This window comes from Bubalus bubalis, chromosome 4 (assembly GCF_019923935.1).
Source record: "Bubalus bubalis isolate 160015118507 breed Murrah chromosome 4, NDDB_SH_1, whole genome shotgun sequence".
Lineage (NCBI taxonomy): Eukaryota > Metazoa > Chordata > Mammalia > Artiodactyla > Bovidae > Bubalus > Bubalus bubalis.
Genome location: NC_059160.1, coordinates 48009283 through 48036851, shown reverse-complemented (window position 1 = coordinate 48036851; position 27569 = coordinate 48009283). Strand labels below are relative to the sequence as shown.

Below are 27569 nucleotides of genomic sequence, written 5' to 3'. Positions count from 1 at the left end.
TTAGGTAACTTGTTCAAGCACTCACAGCTAAAGCCAACAGGGCTGGGCAGTGAACTCAGGCTTCTTTATCTCAAAAGGTCTTGCTCTTAACAAGGAGAGGCTTCTCTGGTGGTTCAGACGGTAAAGAATCGGCCTGCAATGCAGGAGACCCGGGTTCGATCCCTGGGTCGGGAAGATCCCCTGGAGAAGGGCATGGCAACTCACTCCAGTATTCTTGGCTGGAGAATCCCAGGGACAGAGAAGCCTGGAGGGCTACAGTCCATGGGGTCTCAAAGAGTCAGCCATGACTGGGTGACTAACACTTAACAGAGATGCTCTAATTTTCCTCCACTAGGACTAGAAGAAGTATAAAATGAGTGTGTGTGTCTGTCCTCATGCACATTCAGAGCACAGAAGAGCATAGATGTATGAAGGAGAGGGCTGAGGGGCAGCAAGGAGAGGCAGTGGGTAAGTTTTTCAAATGACCAAAGAGTTGCTAAGAAAGCCAGCATACCCTAAAAGGGGGGAAATGAAGGAAAGCTATCAAAGTTCAAACAACTGCTTTAGATGAGCAAGTCTCTGGTTCTGAATTACAGAAGCTGGGTGTAAAGTGAGAATGAGGTCCAGGGGAACTGCCCAGCTGGGCCACAGGCCAGGGACAGCACAGCCACTGGAGGCTAAGAAACAGGGCCCCCAGGATGACAGCTCGACATTCTCAGCATGCCAAAATGAGCCGCAAAGAAACAAGCAGCAGTTTCCATCAACTGGCTGCTCTTAATACCTCAGTGGTGCAGGCTTTCTTATCCCCACTTTTCAGATAAGGAAAACTGAGGCTGAGGCTTAAACAATCTGCCAGGCAAAGTGAGTAACCAGGCCAGATTCACGCCCAGGCCTGGGTCAAGGATGCCAGCTCTTTCCAGGCCCTTGGCCATGCTTCCAGGAGGCATTGGCCTGGGGCCAGGATGGGCAATGGGGGGCTGGGTCCTTGGAAGGTTCCCAGGGCTCTTTACCTCGCACTTCTCCACGACTGGCTGCTGCCCGCACTCGGAGCTGTTGCCCGCCACGATGCCGGCGCGAAGATTCTCACTGTCGCCGGTGCCCTCCTCCATGGAGTAGGTCTTAGAGTGGTTGCCACGCCGGTGGGATGGGCTGCGGCCCTGGGCCAAGCTGAGCTGGCGGCGGAGGGCACGGTTCTCCTCCTCCACCTCACGCACGCGCACTTCCAGGCTCTCACGCTCCCGCTGGCTGGAGGCCGTGTACCGGGGGCTGTGCGGCTGGGCCTCCAACGGGGACAGAGACACCGGCTTCCCATCTGTGGGCATGGAGAGATGGGAACAGTTAAGGTCGAGGAAAACAACGTGAGCCCCTCCACGTGCCCGGGACATCCAGATTCCTTTCACAGTCCCACTGAGAAGGGAAAGTAGGTGGAAAGTGAGTTACACATGTATGCATCCAGAGTGAACTGGGAACAGAATGACTTGCCATGAGGGTAAAAAACTAACATGCTGCTTAACTATTTACAATCGCCAAGACCAAGAGTCCATTGACAGGATAAAGCTGTGGTATATACCCTTGGGAACATTACTCAGCCATAGAAAGAAAGAAATAATGCCATTTGCAGCAACATGGATGGACCTGGATATTATCATACTAAGTCAAAAGCAAATATCATATGATATCTGCTATATGTGAAACCTAAAATATGATACAAACGAACTTATTTATGAAACACAAAGAGATTCAAGAGGCTTAGAAAACACACTCTGGTTATGAAAAGGGATATGGAGAGTAAATTAGGAGTTTGGGATTGGAACATTCAAACTACGATATATAAAATAAACAAGGTCTTACTGTATGGCATGGGGAGCTATATACAAAATCCTGTAATAAACCATAATGGAAAAGAATATGAAAAAGAATATGTATATATGTATAATTGATTCACTTTGTTGTACAGCAGAAACACAATATTGTAAATCAACTATACTTCAGTTAAAAAAAGAAAAACTAACAGGCTGTTTAGAGAAGACAATTGTAATTTTCCTAATTAAATCCACTGTCTTCTTTTCCCTACTGGGCACATTTCCAGGTAGATATTCTCGTTAGCAATAAAATATGAATATGAAGGAGGAGGCGGTGGGAGGGAAGGAGAAGAATGGGGGTGGGTAGGAGGAAGTGGAGAAGAGCAAAAGGAAGAGAAGAAATAAAAAGGAGAAATATTAACTACTAAGTTTATTTAGTTCTTCCTATGTAAACTCCTATTCATCCTTCAAAACCCAATTTCAGAAGCATCACCTCTCAAGGGAAGCCTTCTTCAGTTTTCAGATAAAATATCTATCAGCATATTTCAACACAGCACTAAGACAAATATGTATCTATCATACCGGATTTGGTAAATTGTTTTACTAAATGCTTCCTTTGAAGATTGAGACCTTAATAAGGATAAAAACTGGATCTTACTTATCTTTGTGGTAACATTATATCTGATAAATGCTGGCATGGTGGATGCATCTGTCCATGCCAAGAGTAAAATAGTTAAGCGCAAAAACAAAGAAGGAAGTAGGAGCATAATCATGTAACTGAATGCCAGAAACAGTCTATACACTGTCAGAAACCATGCACAGAGAGGGCAGCTACATCTCTCAAAGTCACACAAAGGGAACACAGGGTGATCAGAATTTGTACCCAGGTTACTCTTGTCTCAGAGCCTGTGCACTCTCCACTTAGATGCAATTTCATAAAAGGCCACGTAAAGAGCCATGGATTTAAAAATGAATACAAAAGCCCGTTCTCTAAGGATACTTAGCATAACTTCTTGTATACAGTAGGTGCTCAATGCAATCTTACTGTTGAGGAGCCGCAGGGACACAAGACACACCCCAAACTATCCCATGCTGCAGAAATCCTGGGATCCAACTACAACACAGCTGCCTCAGAGACAACCAAGCAAAAATCACGTCTCTAGAAAATTATCCTCTCTTAGCCGCCTGCTAAAAAAAAAAAAAAAAAAAAAATGCTCTCCCCCCGACCCCCCACTTGCAGTTTTTCTCCTTCATGCCCAGACTCCACTGAGCTTGCAGACTGTCCCAGGGAGACTGTGTGACTCACAAAACTTGAGGATCAAAGACTGTGATGAATTACACCCTATGAGTTTCACCTGTGTTGCCTTGCCGTGCCGGCCTCTGCCCAGGGCCTTTTGATGTGTCTGTGGGTTTGCACAAACACAACTCCTTTTTTCCCTCTTAATCACCTCAGGGTAAAACACCTGAGCTCCGGGTCCTCTGCTATCCACACAGCAAATATGACTTGCTGAATTCCACTGCTCGGGACCGCAGATCAAAGGCCGAGGCAGAATGTGTGGGGACATGAAATCACAGGTTGATTAGGACTGCATTGTTACCAAGCTCTCTGATTACAAGCTCGACCCAGGCTTTTGAAACCTGTCTCCTTGCTTGGTAAAACCAAATTAGTTTCACTGAAAACGAAGAAGAAAAGGTAGCAACAGCAATTGTGTTTTCTCAGCCAACATCGACCCTTCCAGCAGGGGTGAGGAAGATGACCACCTAGCTCCATCAGTGGGCAGGACAGTTAGGCTTTATACCTGCTATGGCTCTGTGTGGGGCTGGGTAGTTGACACTGGTAATGTCTTGGGTTATCACAGCACAAGCAGGTGGCAATTGGTGTCCCCATTACAGATGAGGGAACTGAGCCTCTAAAAGCTTAAGCCGTGTTCCCCTCGTGGTGACAGGAAACAAGGTCTCTGTGACTGCACGTGGCCGAGCTCCTGCATTTAGGCCCTGAATTGGAGGTATAGTTGTTCTGGTGTCTAAGGGGTCTTCTATTTTCTGAAAGCACCTTAGCATATTTGGGGAGGAACCCAGGAGGCTCTGGAAGCCCACCAGGATCCCAGAAGCTCTGGAAAAAAAATATAACAAATGGAAACTCTAATAAATTTGTTCTTTAGAGGGATTAAATGCTCTCAACTTTGATTTTCCGTTCTCTGAGAGTGGAAACGCTCACCCTGCAAGGGTGATAGGAAGTGTAAGACACTGAAATACCAACCATTTGGCCTCTCATTGGAAGGCATTTGGTGTCAATTAGTTCCCGCAACCCCTGTCCAAGGGGTGCACGTGATGTTATGGCCAAAATGAGCTGATGCTGTAAATTAGGGTGCTGAGGGCTCTCCATCTACTGAATACAGGCTGTTCTCTGAGTGGTCCTTGGGAGCAAGTGGCCAGCAAACTTTCACTTACTTTGATATGTGGCATCCCTGCACCTTCTTCCCTTCAGCCTTAGGCAGGTCAAATTTCATCCAGAGGCAAAAGAGAAAGGCAAACAGGGTTCCCATGGGAATGCGGTCACTTCCTCTAGCTCCTCTCCCCAAAGCTCCGCATTTTGCGTTATTTCTAATTCTTTGATTATGTGCTTGTAAAGACACAATTATGTAATCCCGAAGCAATTCTAAATCCAGGGTAGTGAGAATGCTTTCAGTAACCTGTGTCCATTTCCTGCTTTAAATCCCAGCTGGTTTTGACCAAACAAAGCTCTCAAAGACTTGCAGGTGTTTTCTCTACCATAAAATTCCATAAATTTGTCATTGATGAAGTCACATAAAAATAATAAAGTAATAAAAGCCAGGCCTCAAGGAGGGGGGAGCTGATGTTGGAGAAAGCATCAGGCTTGGCTGTGCCCAGTGCCTGGCACCTAAGAAGGGCTCAGTAAACAGCAGGGAGGGAGAAGGGAGGGAGATTCAAATGGGAGGGGATGTATGTATACCTATGGCTGATTACTTTGCCAACAAAGGTCCGTCTAGTCAAGGCTATGGTTTTTCCTGTGGTCATGTATGGATGTGAGAGTTGGACTGTGAAGAAGGCTGAGTGCAGAAGAATTGATGCTTTTGAACTGTGGTGTTGGAGAAGACTCTTGAGAGTCCCTTGGACTGCAAGGAGATCCAACCAGTCCATTCTGAAGGAGATCAGCCCTGGGATTTCTTTGGAAGGAATGATGCTAAAGCTGAAACTCCAGTCCTTTGGCCACCTCATGCGAAGGGTTGACTCATTGGAAAAGACTCTGATGCTGGGAGGGATTGGGGGCAGGAGGAGAAGGGGACGACAGAGGATGAGATGGCTGGATGGCATCACTGACTCGATGGATGTGAGTCTGGGTGAACTCCAGGAGTTGGTGATGGACAGGGAGGCCTGGCGTGCTGCGATTCATGGGGTTGCAAAGAGTTGGACACGACTAGAGACTGAACTGATCTGAACTGAACTGATGGCTGATTCATGTTGAAGTTTGACAGAAAACAAAATTCTGGAAAGCAATTATCTTTCAATTAAAAAATAAATTAAAAAAAAGGAATTGGAATTGCTGGTTTGTGTGTTTGTCTGAACAGTGCACCACCTTGAGCAGGACCCTTCATCTTCCTCAGCTGGTTTTTCATTCTGACAGGGAGTGAGTGTCCCGGAGATGTGCTCCAATGCCCTTCTCGGCTCTAACTTCCCAGGAGCTCAAGTGCAGATGGACCCTCCGTCTCTAACCCGGGCGACCCATCCAGCACTGCATGGGCAGAAATCAAGACAGTGGGGCCCATTGCCCTGCCACTGCTCATTCCAGTTTTATTCAGCCTGACTCTGGCTTTTGTTCCTGGACTACTCTCCTCTCTGGCTCCTGCCCCTTTTGCTCCTGCTTCTCCTAGCCCTCTGGGGGTGGGGTGAGGAGAGAGTTAGGACAGTGCAAGCTCTGCTCTTTTAGAAGTGGTTTGAACATCTCTGTGATGCTTTCTGGGCCCTGGTCTCTCCCATCACATGGGACTTTTTGGCCTATGGACACTACTGTCCCCACAGCAATTATTTGTCATCCTGGCAGTGGTGAAGCTTTCCCCTCCAATCCAGCTTGGATAAAATTCCGGCCCAATACACATGCCGAGCACGTAGCCTGCCACACATGCAACTCATCACCTGAATTCAACCAAGCAGTCTATACACTAGTCACCAGGATAGGCCCACTGGTGCCTGTGGTTCCACACCTGCAGAGTCAACCAACTGAGATACATATTTGTTGAAAAAAATCTGCACGTTGAGAGTCAGTGCAGTTCAAACCTGCGTCATTCAAGGATCAACTGTATTTACAAAGTGACCTCATTATAATCTGAATTGCTGGGGGAAGTGGGAGAGATAGCCAAGACAAGCAAACAAATCACATCTATTCCTAAGAGCATAGGATTTGGAATAAGATAAGGCTGAGTCTGTATTATGGTACTGCCACCTGTTTATAATTGTGTGTTAGTCACTCAGTCATGTTTAACTCTGTGTGACGCCATGGACTGCAGTCCACCCAGCACCTCTGTCCATGGGATTTTGCCAGGCAAGAGTACTGGAGTGGGTTTCCCTTCAGGCAAAGTACTTACCTTCTGTGACTCCCTGTCCTCATATGTAAAATGGTGTGTGTGTGTGTGTGTGTGTGTGGTGTGTGTGGTGTGTGTGTGTGTGTCAAGCATATTACCCAGCATCAGGCCTATTCAGAGTAGACACTCAAGTTTCCTCTTTCCACCCACCCCACCAAATCTGGAGGCAGGACACAAAGACATGGTGAAGAGGACTCTTCATTTCTGAGCCCCCCTGACCTTTGCTTTTCTGTTACCTTTCCTTCCAGTTTTCTTTTTTTTTGATCTACACTCAATTTGCACACAGAGAGCATCTTTATCACATAATGCCTATACATTTTGCTCTACAGTTCAGCCCACTTTTAAAACGTCAAACAAGACATCATTTGAAATCTCAGTTGACAACATCTTCCTCCTCCCTCCCAAACTTCTTAAAAAACATGAATTTATCACTGGATTTGAATCTCTGAATCCACTTGAGATGAATGTTCTGAATTAAGAATCAAAACATCTAAGATTCAGAACAAAAAAGGTAAATTGAAAATCAACCTCCGTGCAGCGCGGTGACAGAGATTAGGGACTTGGCATCCAGAACCTCCTAAGTGATGATCTGAATCAATTTGTGTGTGCTGAAATCTCTCTGGAGTGCTGGCATTTCACACCGTGATATCCATCATTGAAAATGGATAGATAGAACTGGATGCTCATTAATGGAGGCAGGGCCCCCCTCAGCCCTGAGGCCATGCATGCTGGGGGCTCACACCAGCCCCTTCCAGAGGTGACACCCCTAGATCTTTTGAGGCAAGGACACCAGAGTCCCTGCACTCATCCTCAGATTTCATGAAGGCTGTCCCTGCTCACCCCACCCCCCCAACTACATCATCCTACCCATGATGAAGACACCGCATCCCTAACCTTTATACAGCAAAATCCCCCTACGTACAATCTGTTGCCAGGGCCTGCCAATTTTCTCTTCCTGATGTTTGAAGCACTTGTTTCTCATTCTATTTCAAACATTCCATCTCAAACCCAGCCTTTTAATGGTATCCTAAAACAGGGGTCAAACTTTTTCTATAAAGGCCCAGAGACTAAATATGTTTTATTCTGCAGGCCATGCAGTCTCGAATGCAAGGACTCAACTGGCATGGCAGCACAAAAGCAGACAGAGAAATTCCTAACTCATTCCTAATGAGTATGGCTGTGTTCCAACAAAACTTTATTTAAAACAACAAGTGCTGGGCCAGATTTGGCCTGCAAGCCCTAGCTTGTGGGCCATTGTTCTAGCACATTGGTCTCCTCAGTTTTTCTCCCCACTTCCAATCTCTCTCTGTTCCAGCCAGCCTTACTCACAGGTGCCAGGGATCATGTTCTTAATGAGAACTCTATTCCCATCACATTTCGCAGTTTGAAAAATGTACAGAAGCCACTCCGTCTGCTTCAACATCAAACAAACAAACACTTGGTCAGTTCCTATTGAGCACATGTCCAGTGCTTAGAGGCCATGTCATTTCATTTTAATTCATATAACACTTTAAATGAAGTAGGTGTTCTCACTGTGTTAGACAAATGGGAAAAAGAAGAAGAAACAGGCTCATGATTTAACTTGTTCGATGTCATCCCAGCAACAAACAGCAAAGGGAGCAATTTGAACCCAGGTTCATTGGCTCCAGATCAACTTCTCTATTTGCCCCAACCATAATGTTTCCTATTTGCCCCTCTCCAAACAAGTACAATCTAGTTTGTTGTTTCTTCTGCTTCATCTCTTGGTCCCTTAGGCAAGTGGTTCTCAGTCTTGGCTACCATTACAATCCCTTGAGAAACAACAACAAAAACTCCCATATTAATTAGCTCAGAATCTCTGGAGATTAAGGTCTAGATATCAGAATTTTAAGAAGCACCACTCTCCTGGTTCTCCTGTGTAGCTGAGATTGAGAAATGCTGGCTTAGGAATGTCCCCCAGTTCTCAGGCTGAGATACCACAAGCCCCAGCCACCACCGTCTGCTCCTTAAAGCAAATTTAGGAAACTGGCTTAGATACAAAGAGGTCTTTAGCAGAACTGCTGCACTTAATTCTGGTGCTGCTCTAACCCAGGGCCCAGATTCTTTGTTTGAGTCTCTACTATATTCTTAGAAGCTCCCATTATGTAACCCAGGGAAACTTAATTTCCTTTATACCCTAGGCTACCCGGTGTTCTAGCTCCTCCAAGCTTGGGGCTGTTGCTGCTATCAATCCCCCTTCCTTCCTGGATGAGAGCTCTTCCCAAAGCAGGGCCCTCTGACTGCAGCAGCCAGAACTTCCAGCTTCCCTGGTTCACCCAGACACCCATCTCTAAGACCAATAGGTCACTTCATTCCAATGACCTGTCCAACTCTTCACCTTCCACCTAAGGTTCTGCTCATTAGGGACGCATTTTGTAATTTTACAAAACACAATGCACTTCTTTCAATCAACATAAAAACTTCACGTGCGTGCATGCTAAGTCACTTCAGTTGTCTGACTCTTTGCAACCGCAAGGACTATAGCCCTCCAGGCTCCTCTGTCCATGAGATTCTCCAAGCAAGAATACTGGAGTGGGATGCCATGCCCTCCTCCAGGGGTACTTCCCAACTCAGGGATGGAATCTGCATCTCCTATGTCTTCCTAGATAGGCAGGTGGGTTCTTTACCACTAGGGTCACTTGGGAAGCTCAAAAACTTCACACTCTCCTTCAGTGCATTTGGAAATTGCAAAATAAATTAGACATTGTGGCCAAAGTCATTTTAGAAAAATTTAGAAATCTCAGTCCAACCTTGAAAGTTGCACGTTTTAGTGAAAGTCACTCAGTTGTGTCCGACTCTTTGTGACCCCACGGAATATACAGTCCATGGAATTCTCTGGGCCAGAATGCTGGAGTGGGTAGTTGTTTCCTTCTCCAGGGGATCTTCCCAACCCAGGGATAGAACCCAAGTCTCCCGCAGTGCAGGCAGATAAAACTGTTGTTAAATTTTAATCACTGGAGCCCCACATGACAGTTGATTCTACTGATATGTCCCCAAGTCCAGGTATCACTAATTCTTGGTAGTTGATAGTTTCAGAGAAAGACACAGGTCTGGGTGGAGCCATTTTCCCAAGTTCTGAAACTGTGGAATCCGACTCACCCAGAGAAGAAAAATGGGAGCAATGACATGAAAAGGCTGCTTACTTGTCAAGGGATAAATAGGGTATAGTTTTACCCCAAGATTCTCCAAAGTCATTTTCTGGAAGTCATGTTCAGCAACCAAAGCAAACTTGAGTTCCAGCAAAGACCCTGAAGATCATCTGGCAAAGATCAAACACAACAGTAAGGAAAGAGCACCCCACACGCTTCTAAAAAGAATCTGCTTGTATATTTTGGAGATTAATTAATTCTTTATCAATTGTTTCATTTGCTAATAATTTATCCTATTCTGAGGGCTGAGTTTTCACCTTGCTTATAGTTTCCTCCGTGTGCAAAAGCTTTTAAGTTTGATTAGGTCCCATTTGTTTATTTTTGTTTTTATTGCCATTATTCTAGGAAGTGGGTCATAGAGGATCTTGCCGTGGTGTATGTCAGAGAGTGTTCTGCCTATGTTTTCCTCTAAGAGTTTTATAGTTTCTGGTCTTATATTTAGGTCTTTAATCCATTTTGAGTTTATTTTTGTGTATGGTGTTAGGAGGTGTTCTAATTCCATTCTTTTACACATAGTTGGCCAGTTTTCCCATCTCCAAAATATACAAGAAGCTCATGTGGCTCAATACCAGCAAAACAAACAACCCGATCAAAAAGTGGGCAGAAGACCTAAACAGACATTTCTCCAAAGACGACAAAGAAGCCATTCTCCAAAGAAGATGGCTAATAAACACACGAAAAGATGCTCAACATTTCTCATTATTAGAGAAACGCAAATAAAAACTACAATGAGTTATCATCTCACACCAGTCAGAATGGCTATCATCAAAAAGTATACAGACAATAAATGCTAGAAAGGGTATGGAGAAAAGGGAACACTCTTAGATTGTTAGTGGAATGTAAATTGATACAGTCCCTATGGAGAGCAGTATGGAGATTTCTTAAAAACTAGGAACAAAGCTACTATATGACCTAGTCATTCCGTTACTAGGCATATACCCCAAGAAACCAGAACTGACAAAGACACATATACCCCAATGTTCACTGCAGCACTATTTACAGTAGCTAGGACATGGAAGCAACCTAGATGTTTATCGCTGGATGAATTGATAAGGAAGTTGTGGTACATATATACAATAGAACATTACTTAGCTACAAAAAGGAACACATTTGAATCAGTTTTAATGAGGTGGACGAACCTAGAGCCTGTTATTGTGAAGTAAGTCAAAAAATGCAAGACAAATATCATATTAATGTATATATATATGGAATTTAGAAAGATAGCACAGATGATTCTACTTGAAGGGCAGCCAAGGAAACACAGACATTTTGGACACATTGGGGAAGGAGAGGGTGGGATGATATGAGAGAACAGCATTGAAACATATACATTATTGTATGTAAAATAGACAGCCAGTGGGAGTTTGTTGTATGATACAAGGAACCCAAAGCCAGTGCTCTTTGACAACCTAGAGGGGTGGGATGGGGACGGATGCGGGATTGGGGTTCAAGAGGGAGGGGACATACATATAACAAATGCCAAATCATGTTGATGTACGGCAAAAACCATTACAATATTGTAAAGTAATTATCCTCTAATTAAAAAAAAAAATATATATATATATATATACTATAAAGAAAAAAAAAAAAAAAGGCAGAAAAGAACTGCAACCAGCAGGCCAGGAAAAGCGGCCTAGATGCATCTCATTGTAATCGATTTTTCCTTCATGAAATTGTTTTCCAGAACCTTGTCTTAAACAGCTTCATTAAGTCAAGAAAATGAAGACATTTTTAGCACCAATTTGCTGTCTCCCTAGCTGGGTTTTGGCTAGAAGTGCTTAAAGGTATCCTAATAAGCAACAGTGTCAGTGGTTTGCCCCTTGAAACTTCAGGATCAATGATTTCAAGGCTTCAAATTTTTCCCCCCCCAAACATCCTAAGTTCTGAAAGTCAGAGACAGTTGGTCTTTGAACCACTGTTCTTATAGAAGGGTAACTGAATCTTTCCGCTTCTAAATCTGGCCAATCTTATTTCTCTTTGATGTCCAAAGAATCTAAGTATTAACAGAAAGACTTTGTTGGTAGCATTGAAATCGTCACCAAACAAGACAAACTATAATGTATTTAGAGCTCTATTTTTTATATAATTGAATGACATGGGGAGCAGAGTTGAGTTCTTAGACCACTTAGGTAGTTTAGAAAACAACTATTGGAGGTTAACAATACGGTGCATCCCAGAAAATGTGGTCTTTATTCCAATCTCAAGAGTCAACCAGTGTGTGACAGCAAAATAAATTCACATTCCCTTCACATTTGATCACTCTCTGCCCCCATTTAGTTCATTAACTTCAATCATGTGTTTCTTGCGTAGCCTCAAAGACTCCTAGCTTTACTGGTGATCTTCAATGGCTGTTTCCTGTTCTATGGTCCCTTGAGACATAGTTCATATACTTGCAATAGTTGGAAAAAGTTCCCTTAATTAGGAGAGACTTCAAAACCAGAAGCAAAATGAGGACAATGATTTTATCCTTTGCAAAGTGTGAAATGGACATGCCACCCCAAGTTACCAACCAACATGGCCTTTGATGAAATAATCAGACTCAGAAATATTCTAGAATTCTTCCTTATAATTTCCTTCTTGGAAACACTCAAGATAAATGACTTCATATTTTTCCACTGATCTATTTTTTTTAACCTTAGCAATAAATGTGCTATTTTATATGAAATATTCATAGCCCTTATAAAATCCCACTAATATGTTCCAAGAGTAGCAAATCATATACATTGGAGAGGATCATATTTTATAGTAAACCATTCTTAATGAGGCTTACTTTTTTTTTTTTTTTGGTAACTAAAATCTTGTTCACATCAAGGAAGCTACATGGGATGAACTCTTCATCAAGGTTTTAAATTTTATATCCATCACACTAAGGATACTGAAAACTATTCTTTTCTAAAAATGTGAACTCATACTTGGCGTAAGCCTCACATTGTCATTCTTGGTGGCCATTTTTATTCATCAGAAAACATTGAAAAATAATTTTAATGAGGAGCATTGACAAGAATGTCTGGTTTGGATTATGGAGGGATAGAAGATTTCAGTGGCAGGCAGCAGCTGAGTCAGGACTCAAGACAAATCTGCAAAGCCCTCACTCATCCATGCTGCTCCCTTCTCTTCCTCAGGGCTCTTTGTTGCTGTTGATGTTTAGTTGCTAAGTCGTGTCCGACTCTTTTGCCACTCCATGGACCGTAGCCTGCCAGACTCTTCTGTCCATGGGATTTTCCAGGCAAGAATACTGGAGCAGGTTGTCATTTCCTTCTTCAGGGCTTTTTCCCCATCCAGGGATCAAACCCATGTTTCTTGCATTAGCCGGTGGATTCTTTACCACTGAGCCACCAGCGAAACCCCCCTACCCACAGGGCTCCTAGGTTATCTCATTTTAGAGGTGAAGTGTCCGAGAGGAATTCAGATCTAGGGAAAAGAGTCAAGGACTCTTGTAAAAAGGACTAAAAAGAATGATCGCCTTCTAGCATGCATGCATCTTTCACTGGACCGTGTCAGACTTGAAGGACGGTGCTCCACTCACCTAGGGAAGAAGGGGACAAACAAACAGCACAGCTAGACTTGGATATTCTCCTGCGTTTGGAGGCTGGCACATTCTCATGAATGTTCTGGGAGTGAAAAAGGAAAATTGAGTGCAAAACATGACTAGAAGTTGAGACAGTATTCTCCAAGCTCTACGTCAGTGACAGGGATCACTGTGCTTATCCGCCACGGCATCTGAAATGAGGCATATGCCAATCTGAGCAAAGGCTCTTTCTCTGGGCTGCATGTAAGTGAGGGGAAAAACCCCATCTCCCACCTCTGGTGTTTCAGGAGGTCTTGTGTCAGTGAGGACTGGCTTGATCTGCATCACGTTTTCTGGGCCCTCTGACCCACCTCATCTGCTCTACACTGAACTGGCTTTGAGACATAGCCACTGCTCTTCATGCAAACCTCATGCAGAAAGCACTGCCTCAGGAGAACCCAACTTGGCCTGCAGTGTTCATGATATAGTTAGACCTGATGAGATACCGAAAAAAAGGAGTTGGGAAGTAGATCAGCAGAAAGCTATCCAAGACAAGCAGGACTCTTGACATGCATGGTTAAAGTCTGAAATGGTTATGGAGCCCACCACCAGCACCAGTAGTTGCCATAAAGAATATTCCTACATCTCTCCAAAGAAGACATACAGATGACCAAGAGGCACATGAGAAGATGCTCAACATCACTAATTATTGCTATGCTATGCTATGCTAAGTCACTTCAGTCGTGTCCGACTCTGTGTGACCCCATAGATGGCAGCCACCAGGCTCCCCTGTCCCTGAGATTCTCCAGGCAAGAACACTGGAGTGGGTTGCCATTTCCTTCTCCAATGCATGAAATTGAAAAGTGAAAGTGAAGTCGCTCAGTCGTGTCTGACTCCTAGCGACCCCATGGACTGCGGCCCACCAGGCTCCTCCATCCATGGGACTCTCCAGGCAAGAGTACTGGAGTGAGGTGCCATTGCCTTCTCCACACTAATTATTAGAGAAATGCAAATCAAAACTGTTACTACAATTGAAGTATCACCCCCACACTGGTCAAAATGGCCATCATCAAAAAATCTATAAACAATAAATGCTGGAGAGGGTGTGGAGAAAAGGGAACCCTCTTGCACTGTTAGTGGGAATGTAAATTGATATAGCTACTATGGAGAACAACACAGAGGTTCCTTAAATAACTAAAATTAGAACTATCATAGGACCCAGGAATCCTACTTCTGGGTATATACCCTGAGAAAAACAGAATTCATAATGACACATTGTACCCCGATGTTCAGTGCAGCACTATTTACAATAGCCAGGACAAGGAAGCAACCCAAATGTCCATCAACCGATGAATGGATAAAGAAGATGCGATACATATACACAATGGAATATTAATCATAAAAAGGCACAAAACTGGCTCATTTGCAGAGTTGTGGATGGACCTAGAATCTGTCATGCAGAGTGAAGTCAGAAAGAGAAAAAAAAAAGAAAAACACAAATATTGTATATTAATATATGTGTGTGGAATTTATAAAAATGCTGCAGATGAACCTATTTCCAGGGCAGGAGTAGAGATGAAGACATAGAAAGTGGACATGTGGACATGGGGAAAGGGTGGGGCGGGATGAACTGGGAGGTTGGGGTTGACATATACACACAACCATGTGTAAAACAGCTGGTGGAAACCTGCTGTCTAGCACAGGGAGTTCAGCTTGGTATACTCTGATGACCTAGGTGGTTGGGATAGGGAGGCAGAGGGAGGCTCAAGACTGAGGGGATAGATATAAAACACACAGCTGATTCACTTCATTGTAGAGCAGAAACTGTAAAGCAATTATACTTCAATAATAAAAGAGACTATTTCTACACATTTCAAACACCAGAGGAAGCGAGTATTTTTGTGAATGCTGTTGATTCTTCCAACAGCATCCCCTTCCTGTAAACTGCCACGTCACCTAAATCAATGTTACCAGCCTCGGCTCAATTGTAAATTAAAAACAAGAGAAAGCAAGCAAAAGCCTGCCTGAGCATCCCTTTGCCTATAAATGACTGCTCTGCTTTTCCCTCTCTCCTTTTCCTTTCTTCACAGTCTCCAATGCCCTCCTTATCAGTTTGACTTAAAGTTATACTTCAATTGCCATGAGCATCTATTAATATATGGAGACAAAATTTTTAAAAAGAAGAAGAAAAACCCTTATCATCCTTTTTTCACCCTTTCCTGACAAATCCAATCTATCCCTTGGGAGGAAATAAGAAATGAAGCATGAGGTTTTATCAGCATAGATTGGGGGCAGGGATAGATAGAAGATTTTTATCAGGAGTTCAGTTTGACAGAAATAGTATTTTATCAGGATGGGCACTTGGCAAAGATAAGACATTACCAAGAGCAAGATTGATGCTTGGGTAAAATATCGTGCTAATACCTATTAAGAAAAAACTGCCATCTCTACTTTTGACAGATTGTTATTTTCTCCCAAGTCCTACTCCAGGGGTAATGGAGATTTTTCTCGAAGGTGCTTCCAACCTTATCACAGAGGCAAAAAGAAAACTCAGCTCCACTAGGAGGCAAGGCCAGGAGTTTCCTTGGCAAGTTCAAAGAAGCATGGGCTTGGGTGCAGGGAGCACCTAGAGAGGACCCAAGGGATACCTGGGTGGTGGTGCTCCAGGACCAGACTGTAATTCCTGGCCACAGATAGAAGATCCCCTGGCAGGCCAGAGGCCCACCTGAGGCTGACCTCAGAAGCCACGTCAAGATGGGATAGTTGGAGAGGATCTATCAAGAGGAAATCCTTAGTCATCGGGCTTTCTGGAACTGCTCTTGAAATCTCCTGCACTTTCTGACTCCATTTTCTGCCTGAAGTGTACCTCCAAGAACCAGGGATCTTCACTACCCAGTTATCTCCAAAGCCCTTACACGTACGTGGAAGCCCTGTGCTAAGACGCTGGCTGGCACCACTGGCAACTGGAATGAGCATTGTTTGTGCTGTTTCATATGCAGGTCTTGTCACCTGGTGAATTACCATTGCCTCTCCAGTACCTGGTTCAAAAGTCCCTTCGAGGCAGCCTTATCCAATCTGCCCAGAGTGGGCTGGCTGCTCTGTTCCTCTCCCAGTAACTAGATTTCCTGGAACCCCCTACCATGGATCTAAGGTGATGGGTCTTACTATATTTGTAGCAGCTGTCTGTGCAAACTGCTTGGCACTGGGACTCCCATCCCCTCAGCACCTGTTCAAGGCAGATGCTGTGCCAGGGAAGTCAGGGATGACATTGCGCCACTTTAGTTTCCTGAATGTCCAGCACCGTGTCTGTAAGTGATAGGCATTCTTACCTGCTCCCAACTTCGGAAAGATGACGACGACTGAGGAGTGCAGTGATGTCCCCTCATCCAAAGAGAGCCTTTCCTGGGACTTCCCTGGTGGTCCAGTGGTTAAGACTCTGTGTTCCCAATGCAGGGGGCCCAGGTTGGATCCCTGGTCAGGGAACTAGATCCTACATGCCACAACTAAAGGTCTCGTGTGCCATAACTAAGACCCGGTGCAGCCAAACGAAACAGCAAAACAGATTAGAGACCTTCCTAAATCTTCTGCCCCCGACTTCAGTCAACAGCATTACTGCTGTTCCCAGTGCAACAGGCCAAAAACCCAGGGCTCATCCCTGAATTTCTTCCCTCACTTTCCACACACACTGTGTGAGCAATGTGTCGGAATGTTGACTCTGCCTTCAAAGTACACCCCGAATCCACAATCTGACCACCACCACCACACAAGTCCCAGGCCCCACCATTTCCCACCTGGATTCATGCAACAGCCTCCTACCCGGCCACCCTGCTTCAGTCCACTCTCCACTTAGCAGCTGGAGGACACTTAGAAATGGTTCTCAGACCCTCTTAGCACCCTGCTCAAATCACCCTTCATATGGCTTCCCATCAAACCAGAGACAAAAGCCAAACACTTCACCGTGGGTTACACGGTCCCATGAAACCTTGACCGCAGTTATCTATCTGGCTTTAGAAAGTTCCTCCACTCCCTCTGCAGCCACCTCACTGGCCTTCTAGGCGTTTCCGAATGTACCAAACGCTGTCTCACCCTGGGGCTTCTGCACCCGCTGTTGGCTTTCACACTCTGAACTAGGCGGCCTGCTTCATTACCAATTCTTAGAGAAGAATCTGTGCGCCAGCTCCTGAAGCCCCACCCCTGCCCATCTGTCGGCCCCAGTCTCTCTCACTCCATCTCTAGCTCTTCTTCTCTACATATCACAGCATTCTCCCCACGTAGACATTTCTTTGTTTCCTTCTTGTTGGCTTGTCTCTACCCCTAGAATACAAGTTCAGTGGTAGAAGGGTCTTTTGTGGATCTGTCTCAGCCACTATTATACCTCCAGAGTCTATAGAACCAAGCACGTAATAGGCTTGCAATCAAGATCTTAAATGACCAAGGCAAGTAATACAAACAATTACTAGAACAGGTCAATGACAGTGATTGGGTTCCGAATGAGGATGACAATTCTGAGCACCCTTACTGACCACGCATGTTGGCTAAGTGAGTCTCAGACACTATCTTATTTAGGTCCTGAATCTCTGAAGAGGGTTTTGTTTCCATTTTAAAAAGGAAAAAGCAAGGGCTCGCTGAGCTGTAGTAACTTGCCAAGACTTTCTGCAAGCAGAGGGATGAGGTTGAATTGACACCACACCACCCTGCCACCCACCAAACCCCTGTTTTCATTCCACCTTCTGCCTCTAAATAGCTCTTTCCAGGAAATAAGGTTGCATTCCCATGTGACAAGTGGGGACACCCTGCATGGCGTATACTTAAAAGAGAGACAAGTAGCAGAACAGTTTCAATAGGGATCAAGAAAGTAAAGAACTTCCTGCAGAAAGATGGATATGAAGAAAATCCTCATAAAACCATTTCTAACAGCCCTCTGAACTCTGTTCAAACACAGCCAGAACACATGAGGCTGACAGAGCAACCCAACTACACTATCAGATGTCCTGAAGGACAAGCACATGCAGAAGAAAAAAAAGGGGAAGCAGAGAGGAAAATCCCTGGTATCTTGATCTCAGATATGCAGATGACACCACCCTTATGGCAGAAAGTGAAGAACTAAAGAACCTCTTGATGAAAGTGAAAGAGGAGAGTGAAAAGGTTGCCTTAAAACATTCAGAAAACTAAGATCATGGCATCTGGTCCCATCACTTCATGGCAAATAGATGGGGAAACAATGGAAACAGTGACAGACTTTATTTTCTTAGGCTCCAAAATCACTGCAGATGGTGACTGTAGCCATGAAATTAAAAGACGCTTGCTCCTTGGAAGAAATGCTATGACAACCTAGACAGCATATTAAAAAGCAGAGACATTACTTTGCCGACAAAGGTCCACCTAGTCAAATCTATGGTTTTTCCAGTAGTCATGTATGGATGTGAGAGTTGGACCATAAAGAAAGCTGAGCGTTGAAGAATTGATGCTTTTGAACTGTGGTGTTGAAGAAGACTCTTCAGGGTCCCTTGGCCTGCAAGGAGATCCAACTGTTAGGTAGTTAGAATAGAAGACAGGAGTCTAAAATGGCAGTGGCTAAAAGACAAGGAAGGGAAAAGCCCACGAAAATAGAACAAAGGAAGGTCAAAGGAAGGTCCGAGGACTGGAGTGAAGACCTCAGGAAGAACAAACAGCAATCCTGGCTAAGCCCAATTTACATAGGGCAGGCCCAGGGGAGGAAAAAACATAAGAGGAGGAGCCAAAGCGCTTTCTCTCTCCCCCCACCCCCCGGTGGCATGCTCCTCCACTCTCTTCTCTTCGTGTCTTTGGGTTGGCATGCCCTCACACTTCGAGGATGGATTCTCCTGCTATCTTCTAAATAAAATAGAGCTGTAACACTGATTTGTCTAAGAGCTATAACATGGTTTGTCCAAGACCCAAGAGCTATGATGCGCTGAGGGCTTTAATGTCTGTCGCTCCAAGAGAATACACTCGCCTGACACAACCATTCCATCCTAAAGGAAATCAGTCCTGAATATTCATTGGAAGGACTGATGCTGAAGCTGAAACTCCAATACTTTGGCCACCTGATGCAAAGAACTGACTCACTGGAAAAGACCCTGATGCTGGGAAAGACTGAAAGTAGGAGGAGAAGGGGAAGACAGAGGATGAGATGGTTGGATGGCATCACCGACTCAATGGACATGAGTTTTGGTAAACTCGGGAGTTGGTGATGTACAGGGAGGCCTGGTGTACTGCAGTCCATGGGGTCTCAGAGTCAGACATGACTGAGTAGCTGAACTGACTGACTGATCTTGATCTCAGCATCCTGGGTGCCCTCCTGTGAAGTCCTCTTGTGTTATTTCACCATCAAATTTTGTATTTTAAATTTAAGTACATTTGACCTTGGGGGCTTCCCTGGTGGCTCAGACAATAAACAATCTGCCTGCAATGCAGGAGACCCAGGTTTGATCCCTGGGTGGGGAAGATCCCACGGAGAAGGGAATGGTTACCCATTCCAGTATTCTTGCCTGGGAAGATAAGAGGAGGCAGGGGGGCTACAGTCCATGAGGTCACAAAGAGTCAGACATGACTGAGTGACTAACAGCTGACTTACAATGCTGTGTTAGTTTCTACTGTACAGCAAAGTGACTCACGTATACATGTATTTGCATTCTTTTATTTAAAAAAATAAACATTTATTTGACCACGCTGGATCTTAGTTGCAGCATGTGGGATCTAGTTCCCTGATCAGGGATCAAATCCAGGCCCCCTGCATTGGGAGCCTGGAGTCTTAGCCATTGGATCACCAGGGAAATTCCTCTTTTTAATGTTCTTTTCCATTATGGTTTATCCCAGGACATTGAATATAGTTCCCTGTGTTATTGAGTAGGACCTTGCTGTCCATCGGTTCTATACGTAATAGTTTGCATCTACTAACCTCAAACTCCCAGTTCATTCTTCCCAATCCCCTTCCCCATCTTGGGTCCTTTTGAAAGAATGCCAGCCTTTGGTCACCTAAGCTGGAGAGCTACTGTAGGAGTTAACATGAGACCATTATTTGTGAAGCTGTAAGCAATCCCAAGGCTGCAAATAGAGATGGACCTATTCTGCCTTCCGTAGTCTATGCAACAGAGAGGAGGTGGGGGCAGAGGAAAGATACACACACGATGATAAAAGGGGTCAGGAAGGCTCAGCTGCCAGACTCCCACCAGACAGGAGAAGGGAAGAATGGGGGGAAATCAGAAACTTTGTCTGCCATCAACAGAGTATTCAGAGGCTGGTTGGAAACAGCAGTCTCCAGGGGGACCTAGAAATGGTTAACTCACAGTTTCTCTCCTGATGAGTAGCTTCAGCTGCTCATCAATAGAATCTCCAGCTGATAATTATTAAGTGAAACTGGGGGCTTGCATTTGCATATGTAAAGCATACTTCCCTCTGAAGCCACAATGGGAGGGAGAAGCACTTCCTGATTGTGCAGCCCTGGGGAGGCTGAGGCCGGGCGGGGCTCCAGCCTGCTTTGTACGTGCTTCTCCTTACTCATCAAGCCAGATACTCAGCAGAAATAAACCCCACATCTCAAAATGCGCCTTTGTCAAAATCCCCAGCTCGGATAAGAGACCTCCCTCTCAGCTCTGGTGAGGAGGCAGTCTACTGTGATAGGTGTCTGTAAGGCCTGAGATTACCCAATCTGGTACATGTGGGCAGGCGCACACACACCTGGGTTACTGTACAGGATGATGGAGTGGTTATTAGTTTCTCCAAAAAGAAGATTTTTATCCTCCTCACGTATTTGACACTTTTCAATCTTGGCACCTGTCGATTAAGAAGCTTCAGCCCCAAAGAAGCAAGAAGGAAGCGCAAACAGTATCAAATTCCAAGTATCTGATGGCTCATCTCTGTTATGACATTTATCTTGGCTTGTGAGGAGGAAAGAAGTTACTGAGCTTGTCTCTCCTCCCACGGGAAAAGATGGCACACAGAAAAAAGTCTTCATTCCCAGGAGTATAGCGAGGACACTGTCCTTAGCATGGCTTGAAAAATCAGGGACTTCAAAAGACCAATGTCATTTGCTGGGACATGACTGTAATAAGGAAGCTGCCAGGATTGTCTAAATTGTGTAGGATATCTAAGATGATACCCATGACATTCTAAAGACAGGAATAGACAACAGGATGAAGAAACAATATAAATGATCAACTCTGGGTCTTTCCATCCTGAGCTAAAGTCCATGATCCTCTTGGCACCTCAGTTCCCCCATCTGGAAAATGGGAGTAAAGATTCTGCAGGAATTCTTATATGAGGCCAACCACATTTTAATGTAAGATCTATAAAATATATAAATATGCCTTCATTAGACAATGTTTTGATGTGAAGCTAAGACTTCTGTAAGAACATGCTCAGGTAGGAAATTCTATTAAAACATCGCCTTCCTGTTTCATGTGCTAAAACCACAAAGAAATTGCCAAATGTCTTTAAGATGTAGGGAAAATGTAAAAAGACATTTGTGAACTAATCAGAGTACAACATTCCTTTCTCATTTTTATCTTTCCCTCCATTTTTTTTTAGTTGTCTTGTTTATATTTAATTTTTATGGCAATCAAGGTTTTTCCAAAATATACAACTTAGTTGTTTATTGACATGCTTCTTCCTGTACTACGTCATTGTTATGTAATAATTAAATTCTGTTATTAATTAAATTATAATTTAGTTATATTAATTATATTATTTCATTATATGGTAAAGGTACACCCAAAAGTCTTGATGATATATTAAAATGACTTTAGCTAAGAACACAGTTCAAGCAGGGGGAATCAGCAGTGCCAAACAGCATTAGAAAACAGCCAAGAGCAAGAGACTCCACATGGCCTAGACAGTGAACAGTGCTTGAGAAGGGCCTGGAGGAATGCTAGGTTACTGGGTGTGTTCTTATGTAGAGTAAGAAATCTTCCACTGAGTATCTACCTGGTGGCACTGCTGGGATGAATACATAAGATAATGCACAAGAGGCATTTAGATTCCCATAATAGGTATGAAATCAAGACTTGGTAAAAATTTCTTAGTAGTAATTTATCTCATTACATCAGTCAAGCCACTTTTCCTGTCAACGATGGATGCTAGCGTTGAAATCACTTCCCATGTGCTTCTGATAAAAATAATACTCCTTCCCATTGGTGGAACACCCGGAGACCAATTTGGAGCATCTGTGGATGTGCTAGTCCATTGTTCCTTCACGTGAAGTGATGTAGGTGGAGAAGCGATAACTTCTCCATGAGTCAAGTGAGATCCAGGGACAACAGGCATTTGCCTAACGTCTCCGAGAATGTTAGGAGCAGGACCAGAAGGTGAAAGGAATTCTCTTCATGCTATTTCACATTTCCTGAAGTTGTTCTATTGCATATCATGCTGCTTCTTATACTCCTTCTAAAGTTATAAAGATGCTATTATTTAATGACATGAAAAGGGGAATAGAAACACATATTCCTCTGCAAAAACATCAGGAGTGAGTAGATGGAATCATCTCTGCAGACCCCTCAGCCCTCCATGGCCTCCCACATGAAACACTGGCCAGACCTTCAGTCCTGAAGCCTCAGTCTGTGTAACTAAAGTCTTCAAGGACTGCACAGTTGCAGTAGAAGGGAGCAAAATCTTTGCCTGCAGTGAGGGAGTCAACGCAGGGGAGAAAGCAGAGGGTTTCCCAGCTGTGCTGCCCTTGGGTGAGTCGCTGAACACCACTAAGCCTCAATGAACAAGGAACAAACTTTTCTGTCACTTTCCAGAGCCATTAGGAAACGTTTTTTTTTTTTTTTTTTAAAAGACAGCCTATGGAAAAGGCCTAGATTGGACAGGCAATCTTATGGGAATAGGACACAATGTTCTTCCTAAGTGAAGATACATAGGACTAAGTCCGTATTACTATTCAGATGAGCCTGTTGTTTAATTTACTAGTAAAAACAGCCCTCTGTGCTCATGAAAGCATTACCATCCTCATTTTATAAAGATAAGGCAAAACTGAAGACAATGTTCATAGAGCTCTGAAAAGCCATGTGAGTCATTCCAACCTGGTGGAGGGTACTCATCATGTCAGAAGGCTCCTGATGTTACATTAGTTCCAGGAACAGACATGAAAAATAAACAAGACAGTGAGCAGGCCCCTGACTGGCCACCATCTGCTAGTCGAGGCCTGGAGTGACCTTGCCCACCTGCTTTAGTGTAAAATTCAAGCCCTGCTCCCTCTGAGAGGAGCCGTGCCACAGTCCCCAAGTCGCCATCACCTCTCAGTTAAGTAGCTACAAGCACAGCTGTATTTTCTAGAATATTACAGGGGCCTGGGAATCCGAGCCATCAGGCAACTTAATATATTTCCTTCTCAAGGAAACAACAAACACATCTGGAACAGGTTATATCTACAGTTTCTGAGCCAAGAGATGTATGTATGGGTCAATGCCTCACAACAGGAATAAATGCAAAAGAATCAAACTGCCTTCCACTGTGGTCGGTATTATGATTTAGGAGGATGGTGTGCTTGTTCCCAGAGAGGTCTGTAGAAAGTGGCCAGAGAGAAAATGAGGCCATGGAGAGAAATAGATATGGCATGTCCTTAAGGTCAGGCCATTTCAAAAGACATCCTCATACAAATGAAAAGAGCCATGTACATGTCAACCTGTTGAGAACTATTTTATTTCCTGCAATATACAAGCTTATTCCAAACCAATAGGTTTTCACTCACTCATTCATTCATTCATTCAGTCTACACCTTTATAAAGCATATGCAATATGATAACATGAGGGCAGCTCCTCAAGGAACTGAAAACCCAGTGCAAGGAAAGAGAAGTCAAAATGACGGTGCGAAGAGATTCCGTATAGGACTAAGGACAGTGTGTGCTAGGGGAACATGTAGGAGCACCTCCAATCTTAGTCTGAGAGGTTCAGGGAACCTTCTAGGAGTCATCACATCCATGCTGAGAGCTAAAGCATGCGAGGAGACACGTTCAAGCAGAGTTAACAGCAAACACAAAGGCTCAGAACCATAGTTCCCATACTGTCTGCCCAGGTGCCCCAGCGTACCACAGTAAACCCCCAGGGGCACTGTGGACTTTGAAAAAGCTCCTGAGAAGTAAAGCAATTCTCAGTATCTCTGGGCACTTCCTGTGTGACTAGGTAGTTCGAGGTGTCCACAGTAGATTACACCACACCCTGTATTTTTTGCAAAGCTGGGTTTTCAGAATTTGCTGTGATAAAAAGCAGTAGGTGCATGAAAATTAATGTGCAATGGGTGTCCAGTCTGATGCTAAGGTCTGACAAGAAGGTCTGTGGATGTTTGCCCAACAGGTAAACAAAGAAGGGGATGACAGAGGATGAGATGATTGGATGGGATCACTGACTCAATGGACATGAGTTTGAGTAAGCTCCAGAAGCTGGTGATGGACAGGGAGGCCCGGCATGCTGCATACAGTCCATGGGGTCGCAAAGAGTCGGACACGACTGACTGACTGAACTGACTGACTAAAACATCCCACAAGTAAATGGTTGTGGTTATTTAAGAGGGAAATAAAAATGCTTTTTCCTTCAGTTTATGCATGTTCTCTTTTCAAACTACTACTAAACCGTTAGGACATAACCACTTAATGAATGGAATAGCTAAGTCTTTGATTTGGCCAATGAGTGGGGTGAAAAAATTACTGAAATTTTTACACCAAGGGTCCCAAGAAATGAGAAAATGTGGGAAACCTTTGGATTAGAGTCCAGAGAGACAATCCTTAGAGCAGATAGAAAATCCTTTCATCCAACTAAGACACCGAGGACAAGGTGAGGACTGGATTGTTGAAAGATGATGCTGGAAAGGTAGACAGGGCAGATCCCAGAAAGTCTTGCAAGCACATGTATGAACTTGGCCTTCACTCTGAGGCCAGGGGAAGCCACAAGAGAGTTTTAAACTTCATTGCTGCACAAAATACTACCCGACTTTTACTGGATTTTACTCAGTTCTTGGAAGGGCTGCATTTCAGCCATGTGGATACCGAACTGTGGAGTCCACTTGAAGAAAGATGGGTGAGAACAGGTGAGAACCAGACCAGTTCTGGCAGAAGCCCTTGTGAGGCTTCTGCAGAATGGCTTGCACCATCACCTAATTCACTGAACCTAAGAAATTTGTATGCAGGTCAGGAAGCAACAGTTAGAATTGGACATGGAACAACAGACTGGTTCCAAATAGGAAAAGGAGTATGCCAAGGCTGTATATTCTCACCCTGCTTATTTAACTTCTATGCAGAGTACATCATGAGAAACGCTGGGCTGGAGGCAGCACAAGTTGGAATCAAGATTGCCAGGAGAAATATCAATAACCTCAGATATGCAGATGACACCACCCTTATGGCAGAAAGTGAAGAGGAACTCAAAAGCCTCTTGATGAAGGTGAAAGAGGAGAGTGAAAAAGTTGGCTTAAAACTCAACATTCAGAAAACGAAGATCACGGCATCTGGTTCCATCACTTCATGGGAAATAGATGGGGAAACAGTGGAAACAGTGTCAAACTTTATTTTTTTGGGCTCCAAAACCACTGCAGATGGTGACTGCAGCCATGAAATTAAAAGATGCTTACTCCTTGGAAGAAAAGTTATGACCAATCTAGATAGAATATTGAAAAGCAGAGACATTACTGTGCCAACAAAGGTCCGTCTGATCAAGGCTATGGTTTTTCCTGTGGTCATATATGGATGTGAGAGTTGGACTATGAAGAAGGCTGAGTGCGGAAGAATTGATGCTTTTGAACTGTGGTGTTGGAGAAGACTCTTGCGAGTCCCTTGGACTGCAAGGAGATCCAACCAGTCCATTCTGAAGGAGATCAGTCCTGGGATTTCTTTGGAAGGAATGATGCTAAAGCTGAAACTCCAGTACTTTGGCCACCTCATGTGAAGAGTTGACTCATTGGAAAACACTCTGATGCTGGGAGGGATTGGGAGCAGGAGGAGAAGGGGACGACAGAGGGTGAGATGGCTGGATGACATCACCGACCCGATGGATGTGAGTCTGGGTGAACTCAGGGAGTTGGTGATGGACAGGGAGGCCTGGTGTGCTTCGATTCATGGGGTCGCAAAGAGTTGGACATGACTGAGCGACTGAACTTAACTGAACTGAAGGAAAAACAGTGTAAATTATAGAATGCTTTACAAACAAAAGTTATCACTAGCTAGCATTCCGATATGTGAGCTGCATATTCTAAAAGTAGCCAACCAACAGTGAATATCAGTCCTGCCTTGACCCCTTCTTTGGTGGGTTGCTAACATCTCCTTTCCTTACTCTGTATCACCACCAAAGCTCATGCATGGTTATTCCTCTAATCCTTAAAACAACTTTTGGAAAAACAACAAAGAGCTATATGGTGAACTCTGGACTGCTTAGCTTCAGGAGGCATTTGTTTTTATTGAAAGTGTTAGTCAGTTGTGTTTCAACAGGCTCCTCGGTCCATGGACTTCTCCAGGCAAGAATACTGGAGTGGGTAGTCATTCCCTTCTCCAGACTGCTTAACTTCAAGAGTCGTTTGTTTTTATTGAAGTATAGTTGATTTACAGCATTGTATTAGTTTCTGCTGTATAGCAAAGTGATTATATATATATATATTTATATATATATATATATTTTCTTTTTCTTTTCCACTATGGTTTATCACAGGATACTGACTATAGTTCCCTGTGCTGTGCAGTAGGACCTTATTCTTTATCCATCCTGTATGTAAGAATTTGCATCTGCTAGTCCCAAACTCCCACTCCATCCCTCCCCTAAACTCCTCCTCCTAGGCACCACAAGTTTGTTCTCTATGTCCGTGAATCTGTTTCTGTTTGGTAGATAAGTGCATTTGTGTCATATTTTAAATCCCACATATAAGTGATATCCTATGGAGATCCAACCAGTCCATCCTAAAGGAAATCAGTCCTGAATATTCATTGGAAGGACTGATGCTGAAGCTGAAACTCCAATACTTTGGCCACCTGATGCGAAGACTTGACTCATTGGAAAAGACCCTGATGCTGGGAAAGATTGAAGGCAGGAGGACAAAGTGAAAGGGAAAGTGAAGTCACTCAGTCGTGTCCGACTCTTGGCGAGCCCAGGGACTGTAGCCCACCAGGCTCCTCAGTCCATGGAATTTTCCAAGCAAGAGTACTGGAGTGGGTTGCCATTTCCTTCTCCAATGCAAAGAACTGACTCATTGGAAAAGACCCTGATGCTGGGAAAGACTGAAGGCAGGAGGACAAAGTGAAAGGGAAAGTGAAGTCACTCAGTCGTGTCCAACTCTTGGCGAGCCCAGGGACTGTAGCCCACCAGGCTCCTCAGTCCATGGAATTTTCCAAGCAAGAGTACTGGAGTGGGTTGCCATTTCCTTCTCCAATGCAAAGAACTGACTCATTGGAAAAGATCCTGATGCTGGGAAAGATTGAAGGCAGGAGGAGAAGGGGACAACAAAGGATGAGATGGTTGGATGGCATCACCAACTCGATGGACATGAGTTTGAGTAAGCTCCGGGAGTTGGTGAAGG

General features: G+C 44.2%; 1 protein-coding gene and 1 non-coding gene across 8 annotated transcripts in view; one reads left to right on the top strand and one right to left on the bottom strand.

Moving 5' to 3' along the window:
- Nucleotides 1–27569, bottom strand: part of LARGE1 (LARGE xylosyl- and glucuronyltransferase 1) — a 622955-nt gene that overhangs the window by 333571 nt on the left and 261815 nt on the right. For all 7 annotated transcript variants that reach the window (XM_044941379.2, XM_044941380.2, XM_044941376.2 and 4 more), the window contains one exon: nucleotides 990–1291. In XM_044941379.2, the coding sequence (XP_044797314.1) occupies nucleotides 990–1291 (302 nt within the window). The remainder of the gene's footprint in view (nucleotides 1–989; nucleotides 1292–27569) is intronic.
- On the top strand, nucleotides 16468–16540 carry TRNAG-CCC. The gene has a single exon. It is a non-coding gene; the product is annotated as a tRNA-Gly (tRNA).